The sequence below is a fragment of the Mycteria americana genome, chromosome 1 (genome assembly GCF_035582795.1).
Source record: "Mycteria americana isolate JAX WOST 10 ecotype Jacksonville Zoo and Gardens chromosome 1, USCA_MyAme_1.0, whole genome shotgun sequence".
Taxonomy (NCBI): Eukaryota; Metazoa; Chordata; class Aves; order Ciconiiformes; family Ciconiidae; genus Mycteria; species Mycteria americana.
The window spans coordinates 83,787,871-83,796,669 of NC_134365.1; the positions used below are offsets into that span (position 1 = coordinate 83,787,871).

General features: G+C 50.7%; 1 protein-coding gene across 1 annotated transcript; it reads right to left on the reverse strand.

Moving 5' to 3' along the window:
* Window positions 1-382: 382 nt before the first annotated feature.
* Window positions 383-3,614, reverse strand: LOC142404752 (potassium voltage-gated channel subfamily A member 6-like). Its single transcript, XM_075491749.1, has one exon. It carries the CDS (start codon window positions 3,612-3,614, stop codon window positions 2,058-2,060), a length of 1,557 nt encoding a protein of 518 aa, XP_075347864.1. The 3' UTR covers window positions 383-2,057.
* Between the last annotated feature and the right edge of the window lie 5,185 nt (window positions 3,615-8,799).

The following is an 8,799-nucleotide window of genomic DNA, read 5'->3' on the forward strand; positions in this document are numbered from 1 at the left end:
ACAGAGGTTTTAATATAATGGTTGTGCGCTGACCCCGAGGGAGATCCCTGTACATTAAAAACCTTTGAGAAGACAACGGGACTCTGGAGAAATGCAGCAGTTAGGATTTACACAAACAACTTCTACCATATGATCAGGGCCCAGATGAGGAGAGGCCACAATAAAAGCACTCTAGGCACGGAGTCAGATCCCACAACAACAAAAAACAAGCAGGGTAACAAAGATGCAAACAGATCCCATCTCACAACCAGTTCTATAGTCAGTTCTGACTATATTAAAGTATATGCCTTTAGCATTCTTAGCCTTATGGTTGAAAAGCATAATATATACATATACATAAAATGTATTCTATATATTTTGCATCTTGATATTATGTCTGGTTTATGTATTACATGTGTCACATGCAATATGTAGTACATTCTAATATGCATATCATACAGTATGATGCAAGGCATTAATGGCTGCCTTTGCTTTCATAGACATGCACGCATGTGAATGCAGAATATACACTTAGATTTAAAACATGAAAGACTTTTCCTTGCAGGAAAATTTGCCAATAGAATCTGAAAGCATCCATTTCCCCTTCTCACCCACTGGCAGCATTTGAAGCATTTTAAAGTTAGGTATAAGGCAGAGCTGATCAAAAAAATGAAATTATCTGGGAAGCAAAATGTGCATCTTAAGATGCAAATCTCTGGTCCCTTGGCAAACCCAGCACTGCAGGCCAAGCTATGCATTTTGCATTGCTAGCATTAAGTTGCTCTCACAAAAACTAGTACATGCAAAAGACATTGCTATGCCTTCTATCCATGAAATACCAAGAACTGGCTAAATCAGTAATACAGCAAAAGCATCTCTTCAAGGCTAGCTGTTTCTCCCCTCATTTGAAAGATCTGGGGTATGCTGTTGGGTTTGTGCAGATGGCTTAGGGAAGTTTGTATCTGTGCCAATCCCAATCTCAAATGTTGACACACTTACCCTGGGGCAATTTAGGCCTGTGACCCGCTAAATCAGTGCAGTCTTCAGACAGCACAGGTGCAGCTGTCTGTGGTCGGGGTTTTTCAGCAATGTCAACAAAATACCAACATGCAAACTTCCCTCAGCTATACAAACGCTTCAATAAAAATGCAGTGGAGTCAATTGCTCTCACATGCCTGAATGCAGAACTGGATATCTGAAGCATAAAGTACATCTCATTAAACACTATTGTGTGGAGACAAACTGCGGAGATAACAAATGAATTTACTCAAATGTGCCTTGCATCAGAAGGCACTTACCACTATGAAGATTAAGTTGGTACTATAAAAGCCAATTAACATCAGGGCACTGGCATAAATAAGGCTGAAATAAGCTCAAAACACAGAGAATCTTCACCAAGCCTGTTGATTGCTTTAAGCCTGTTTTTGATAAATGGTATATAGTCACAAGTAGCAAAGAGCTTTTAGATCTATGCACCTTTTTTGAAACATAAACCAAGAGGATCTTTAGCATGCCAAGGGTTGCAATGAAGGCAGGCATCTGCTTGCTGACTTTCCCCTACAGCTGCAGAACTCACTGTGATGCTGGCTATAGCGTTTCCATTATTCAAAGGCAATGGCATGGCAGGCGTGACTGATCCCACAGCCAAGGGCACTGCGCTGGCACAGGAACTAAGGGCACAGCTTGAGCCAGATGTTTGTAGCCCCTTTAACTGTTTACTGCCTGCTGAATCCTTCAGCCGAAGTAGTGGCAAGGGCTTCTCTGCTAGTGGAGTAGAAAGGCTAGGTTTCAGAGCAAATATTGGATTAAAGCAGTCTTCAAAAACAGAGAAAGAAATTCACGAGGGAGTGGGGGATGACAGCTAGCACGCCACGGAATAAAGCAAGAACATTTCTGGCTGTACACAGTAATGAGAAACAGCAAATCAGGACAGAAGAGCCCATTATCACAATCATTCTGTTTACAGTATCACAATTCACAGTCTGGCACGTAAATGCTGAATAGATCCAGCTGCTAGTGGGAAGACGGCTGTGCAGCAGCTTGTAGCTCTGTGTCTGGACCAAGGATAACAAAACCGATCACACCTCTGTCAGCATCTTCTTCTCTTTATAACCCTGGTTGTTGGGAGGAATGAAGTTGGAATATTTCATGGACTCCAGGTCTTCTGCTTCCAGGAATTCAGACTTGCTGAGAGACTGATTACTGTCCCCTTTCTTAGGCTCAGAGAAGGGTGACTGCTGCTGGCCGCAGGTGACGTGGGTGTACTGGCACTGCTCTTCATGATCAGTCTCTCGGTGGTAGAAGTAGTTGAAGTTGGACACGATGACAGGGACAGGGAGGGCAATGGTGAGCACACCTGCGATGGCACACAAGGAGCCCACAATCTTGCCACCAATCGTCATGGGGTACATGTCCCCATAGCCCACGGTGGTCATGGACACCACCGCCCACCAAAAAGCATCAGGGATGCTGGTGAACAGGGAGTCAGGGTCATCAGTCTCTGCAAAGTAGACAGCACTGGAGAAGAGGATCACCCCAATGAAGAGGAAGAAGATGAGGAGGCCCAGCTCCCTCATGCTGGCCTGGAGAGTCTTCCCCAAGATCTGCAGCCCTTTGGAGTGCCTGGAGAGCTTGAAGATCCTGAAGACTCTGACCAGGCGGATAACTCTGAGGATGGCCAGGGACATGGCTTGCTGCTGGCCCCCATTGTTGCTGCTGCTGCCGGGCTGCTGCTTCTGCTGCTGCTGCTGGGCCAGCTCGGTGCCCAGAGTGATGAAGTAGGGGATGATGGCCACGATGTCGATGATGTTCATGATGTTGCGGGAGAACTCGGGCTTGCTGGGGCAGGCGAAGAAGCGGACGAGGAGCTCAAAGGAGAACCAGATGATGCAGAGGGTCTCGATGAGGAAGAAGGGGTCGGTGAAGAAGGGGCCGGCGCCGGCGGCGGGGCGCAGGGGCGGCGGAGTCCCGCTGGGCGGCGGCGGCGGCGGCAGCAGCGCCTCGTCGCCGGGCGGAGCCGCCTCCCCAAACCCGGGCTGGGCGCCCTTGGGCTCCTGGCGGAACTCCGGCAGGGTCTCCAGGCAGAAGATGACGATGGAGATGAGGATGACCAGCACGGAGACGATGGCGATGGCCCGGGCCGGCCCGGAGCTCTCGGGGTACTCAAAGAGCAGCCAGACCTGGCGCTGGAAGTGGTGCTGGGGCAGGGGCTTCTCCTCCTCTTGAATGAAGCCCTCGTCCTCCCGGAAGGTCTCGATGGCCTCCTGGCCCAGCTGGTAGAAGCGGATCTCCTCCAGGAAGATGTCGAGGGGCACATGGACCGGCCGGCGGAGCCGCCCCCCGGACTGGTAGTAGTAGAGGATGGCGTCGAAGCTGGGCCGGTTGCGGTCGAAGAAGTACTCGTTGCGGAGCGGGTCGAAGTAGCGCACCCGGCGGCTGGGGTCGCCCAGCAGCGTGTCGGGGAAGATGGAGAGGGTCCGCAGCTGCGTCTCGAACCGCAGCCCCGAGATGTTGATCACCAGCCGCTCGCTGCTGCAGCAGCTGCCGCCGCTCCGCTCCTCGCCCGGCGCCTCCGCCTCCGCCTCGCCGCCGCCCGCCCGCGGGGCCGCCAGCGCCAGCGGCTCCTCCGCCCGCATCCCGCCCGCTCTGCCCCGCCACCCGCCGCCGCGGCCGCCTCGCCCCCTCGCCTTCAGCGGGCGGCGCCGCCGCCTGCCGCCATCCGCCCGCCGCCCCGCCGCCGCCCGCCGCCCGCCGCCCCGCCTGTTGCGCCTCGGTGCGGCCGCGCTCGCCCGGCGCCTCCGCGGGGCTCCCGGCGCGGCGCAGCTCCTCCTGCGGCTGCGGCCGCGGCCCCGGCCCCGGCCCCGGCCCCGGCCCCGGCTCCGGCTCCGGCCCCGGCCCCGGCTCCGGCTTCGGCGCGCTCTGCCCCGCGCTGGGGCAGCGCCGCTGCTGCACGGCGCGCCCGGCTCTGCCGTCCCCGCCGCGCACACACACACACGGGAGGGGGGGAGCGAGAGGAGGAGAGGGAGCCGTACGAGCACGCACACACACGGTTGCACAGAGCGAGAGGGAGAGAGGTACACGCAGACGCACACAGACGCGCGCAGAGACACGCACCCGTGAGCAGAGGCACGCACGGGTAGAGAAAGACAGACACTCGCAGATACAGGCAGCGCCAGCACGGACACGCTCAGATACAAACAGATGCACGCACCCACACAGCGAGACACACACGCACCCGTGGACGTGGGCGGAGGCTGGTGCTCACCGCCCCTCGCCCCCCGCCGCGGCGGCCGCAGCAGCTCCAGCCCAGGGGCGTCCGGCTCTTGGGGGGTACCCCCGAGGGGATCCCGCCGGGGGCTGCAGCTCTCCGGCCAGGCGCTTCGCAACAGCTTGCCCCAGGGGTGGCACCGCCCCCGCCCTTCTTTTCCCCCCACCCCTCCGCCACGAAAACCTGTCCCTGCCCCGGGCCCTTCAGTCAAAACCCTGACGGGGACTGTCAAACGCCGCCGGCTCCGGTCAGTGCTCGGAGCTCAGCCGTGGGAGCCGGGAGACCTCGGTGTTGTGCCGGTCCCTGCCGCAGGCTGTAGTTGACCTTGAGCGAGTCACTCCGTGCCTGTGGCTCGCGGACCTCCATTTATAAATGTCATTGCCATGATGCAAGCAGGACGGTGGCATCGGACCATCCAGAGATGGAGGCGACCTGTCACACAGTGAACACTGCAACTGGGGAAAGACACAGGTAAATACGGTTTCTCTCCTCTCATTTGGGGTGGATAGAGTTTGCCCCCTTCTCCCAGCTACCAAACAGGTGAGCTTGCTCATTTTTTTGTTTACCACCACACAGTCAGCACTTCGTCTCCCTGGGAGCCAAACCTGCATTTTGCAGGCAGTCAGACTTCCAGATCTTTTGCCTTTAGAAACCTGTGGCTTGCTCCATCCGTGTCACGCTTGGCGTCTGAAAGTGTAGAGAAACTGTCACATGACAGTGTACTTTTTCCCTCCGAAAAGGGGGCTAACAGGTGAGGCTGCTTCCATCCTTCCCAGGACAAAAGTCTGTCTTTCCCTTGAAAGCCCTTTGTCGGTGCTAAATATTAAGCAGGCTTTTATCATCATAGTATCTGATGCCTTTGCTGGCTGCGAGCCACATGCTTAGCCTACACTATCTCTTGGCAGCACAGATCTAGAAGAAAACATTCCCCTCTTTACCCCTCCTCCCAGTTCCTCCCTAACTAGCTGGCAATATTCAGTTACTTCAAGCTCTGGACATTTTGACCAGCTGACTGGCTGCCTTGTTTGGCTCTGTCCTTAGGAAGGAGGTGAATATGATTTAAATGTTGCTTAATCCTTTTTCCTTTCTCACTCATTAGTGTTGAAGATGGCTGTTGCAAAAGGACGCATATTTCTTCATTTATATGAAGATGGCTGTCACACAAGGAAGCATGTTTTTCTTTTATATTATCCATAACTAGGGTATGGCAACCACATGAAAAATACTTTGCTGGAGAATATACCCTTTCTTTTAAAAAAAATGAATCAATGTTTACCTTTTTAATAGTAAAATGCTCCTTGCTGAGATTCCTTTTTCAATTATCACAATGAATTATTCATTCACAGGATTATTTGAATCATAATTACGATTTATTCATTCACGTGGTTAACTATTGAGAAACCCTTTAAAAAACAGCTTTTGGGAGGGATGGAAAAGCTCCTGAGGTTTATAAGAGGATACAGGGCATGTCTACATTGCAGTCACTGCTGTGATTGAGCTCATCCTGTACAGGGTTTAAAGGAGCAAGCTTCAAGCAGCATAGCAGAGACAGTGTGGAGCTCCGCAACGATTTGCAGGACGATTTTCCAGCCCACACAGACATTTCATGCTGCCACAGCTCTGGTCTTCACGTTACCTGAGCTAGCAGTGTTACAGATAGCTGAGGTGCCTCCACGTGAGCTGCAGTCCCATCCAGCCATGTCTACCCGCTCTGCTCACCTCCTACCACAGTCCATCTCTGAGTAGGCACTCAGGCTGCTATATACCGCCTGTGCTTGCTCCTGAAAGCCCTTAGGAATTCACTGTACTTCCCTCTGTGTACTTAATGCTGCACCTCAGACTCAGTATCAACCCCATAAGCCTTTGCAACATGCAACTAAACTCTTTTTAGCACACAGCCTGTTCCCAAACTGATCTGCACCACGCTGCCTTGTGCAGCCACACCCCTCACTTCTATATTAAGAGGCGATGCCAGCTGCCACCGTTCAGCCTCCATGTGGATCTTGCTGGGCCAGCATCTTGCGATGGTACACAATTCGCAAAACTGGAGAGGAACAGCAAGGGAGATCCAGAGACGTCAGGGAGGGGCAAGAGGCGAACCCTGAAGCAGCACTCCAGAAAGCCACACAGCAGTACCAGAACTCTCTCTGCAGAGTGATTTGGCTGCTAGGTCTGAAGCCAGCACGACAACACTAGTGCCACCTAAAGGTGCCACTAAGCTTCTCTTTGAGGTGGTGGCTGTGTTCACATCTCCAAGCTCAGATATGGCATGTTGCTATGGTTCAAGAGTTTAGGAGGACCACATCCTCCCCCAGGCTATATCTGTCACTAATTCCAAGGTGCACAAAAAAGCCTTCATAGATCCATGGGAAAAATTGTTGTTGACTCTAGCACAGCAGGACACCTGATTCTGGGCTCTCATCCTATTCCAGAAGCTGGAGAGTCATCATCCCCCAGAGCCTGGCCCTGACAGGCATCTGTCAGTCTGCAGCACAGCAGTGCAGTTTCAACAAGCCAAACCATTCCTTGGATGTCTTCTGCACCCCTGAATGTGGGTCAGCATTTTGGCTAACACTGCCATCCTTTGGATTCTGTTTAGCTCCCTTTCACTGGATTTGATGTGCTCAGCACTGCAGCTGCCACAAAATTATGGGTATGTAGCATTTTCTCAGGAAAGCCAAACTCAGGGTAAGCACTCCAAAACTGAGATACCCCAAGTGGGTATCTAGATTTGCATCTAGCACATGCAGAACTTCTTATCCACTTCCTGCCTTTCTGGGTTTCCCAGTCACTCTGTCTTCTCCTGAACTTTCCAATTCTCTCCTTCATGGCTCCTGTGCTACCCCTATCTCCTGCTTCCCACATTCAGGTACTTTTCCCAATTATTGAGCATCTCCTCCCTCTGACCCTGCAAGTTTCTTCACTTACTTGCAGGTCAGTGGCCCCCAGTATCAAAGTCAGTATACTTTTCATATCCCTTTTGCAAAAATCCTGTTGGGACTGGACCCTGCCCAGTAAGCACTGAAGATGGTGGCTGACTTCCTGACTCACTAGAAGGACACACTGGGCAGCCAGGAGAACAGCTAGAGATGCTTTGCTCATGTGACCTCTTGTAATACTCACCCATATCAAATGAAGAGACCAGAAGAAAAACAAACAATCCTTCATACCTGCAGTAACTTTAGTGAACTATGGACTTCTGAAATCATGCATCAACACCTTAACATGCAGCCTAGGAGGTACAACATAAACTCCCACAGGCTTGAGGCCCTGAGGTAGAATTCATCTCCCAGGAGCCAGAATATTCCAAACGTAGAACAAATCCCAATGGTCTCAAAAGAGTAATAGCCAGGGAAATTAGAAAAAATGTAATAGCTGGCAGAGCATCCACATTTGAAATGGTCATTTACATTTATGCACAGTATCAATTACAGCCAACTTCATACCTCCCTACTTACTCAGAATCATAAATCTATAAATGCAACTGCTAAACAGGAGAGGGAAGCAGAATTAGCTTACACCATGAATCTGTTAGCCATACCACTCAGAAACAGAAGTTCCCTTGTTTTGTTCTCTTACCAGAAAAGAGGAACAAACCTATCTGTTTATTAACAGCCTTCCAGGCATCAGAGCAGCTAACTGATATGGTATCAAATGTTAATGGCCAAATTCTTTAGTGCCTTCAGCCTCTTTATCCTAGTCCAAGCGAATGCATAGGTCTGAAATGTTACTCTCTTCTCTGGCAGAGTGCTGGACACACTTATGCTATGAAAGGTGAGTGACTTCACTGAATACGGGAAATGAAACATTGGCTTTTGTATTCACATTAAACTGTAAGAGGGAAGAAAATATATGAGGAATTCTCAATTTGTGTAACGTCAGATCTCAGAGCATCAGATGGCAACAGGGTGAGTAGGGTTTGGGCATCTAGCAATACCCTCTTCGTGTATCCAACACGCTGCAGTTTCCACCATTGCAACAATGGGCAGTGATAAGACTTCCCAGTTTTGCCAAGATAGAAGCAACCCTGATTATTCTCTGATAGGAGAGCATCCATCCCAGTTCTCTGAGCTTCTGTCACCTTTCATTCTTCTGTATAAAGTTTCCTCCTTTCCCCATTAGTTACACATTTGAAGAAAAGCCAGCAAACTCAGTGGAGATGTTATTATAGAGATATCAGCCATAGCACAATGAATTCACATGCATGCACGCATACATGTGTTCACACATGCACACTTGCATGAACAGTCTCCCTGTACTATTAATATTACAGTTGTAATTTCATAACAAAAGAGTGTATAGTTTCCAATGCTCTCATATTTACAAAATACTACGCAGGCTCTCTCTACACTACGCTTTGAATAGGATGCTTGTGCCACCGTTAACTGATGGAGGAAGAATTACACTTCCATGATGAAGATGACAGTCTCATTCACTATATCACCTAGGACTATTCCTGAACCACTATCTTTTCTGTGCGTTGAATGAGGACAGGTTCTTGTACTGGCAAAAATATACCACTGTGGAACTAAAAATTGTGTCACAGTACTGGA

Coding starts and splice junctions, on each gene's coding strand:
- LOC142404752 (XM_075491749.1), bottom strand. CDS start 3,614: ATGCGGGCGGAGGAGCCGCTGGCGCTGGCGGCCCCGCGGGCGGGCGGC.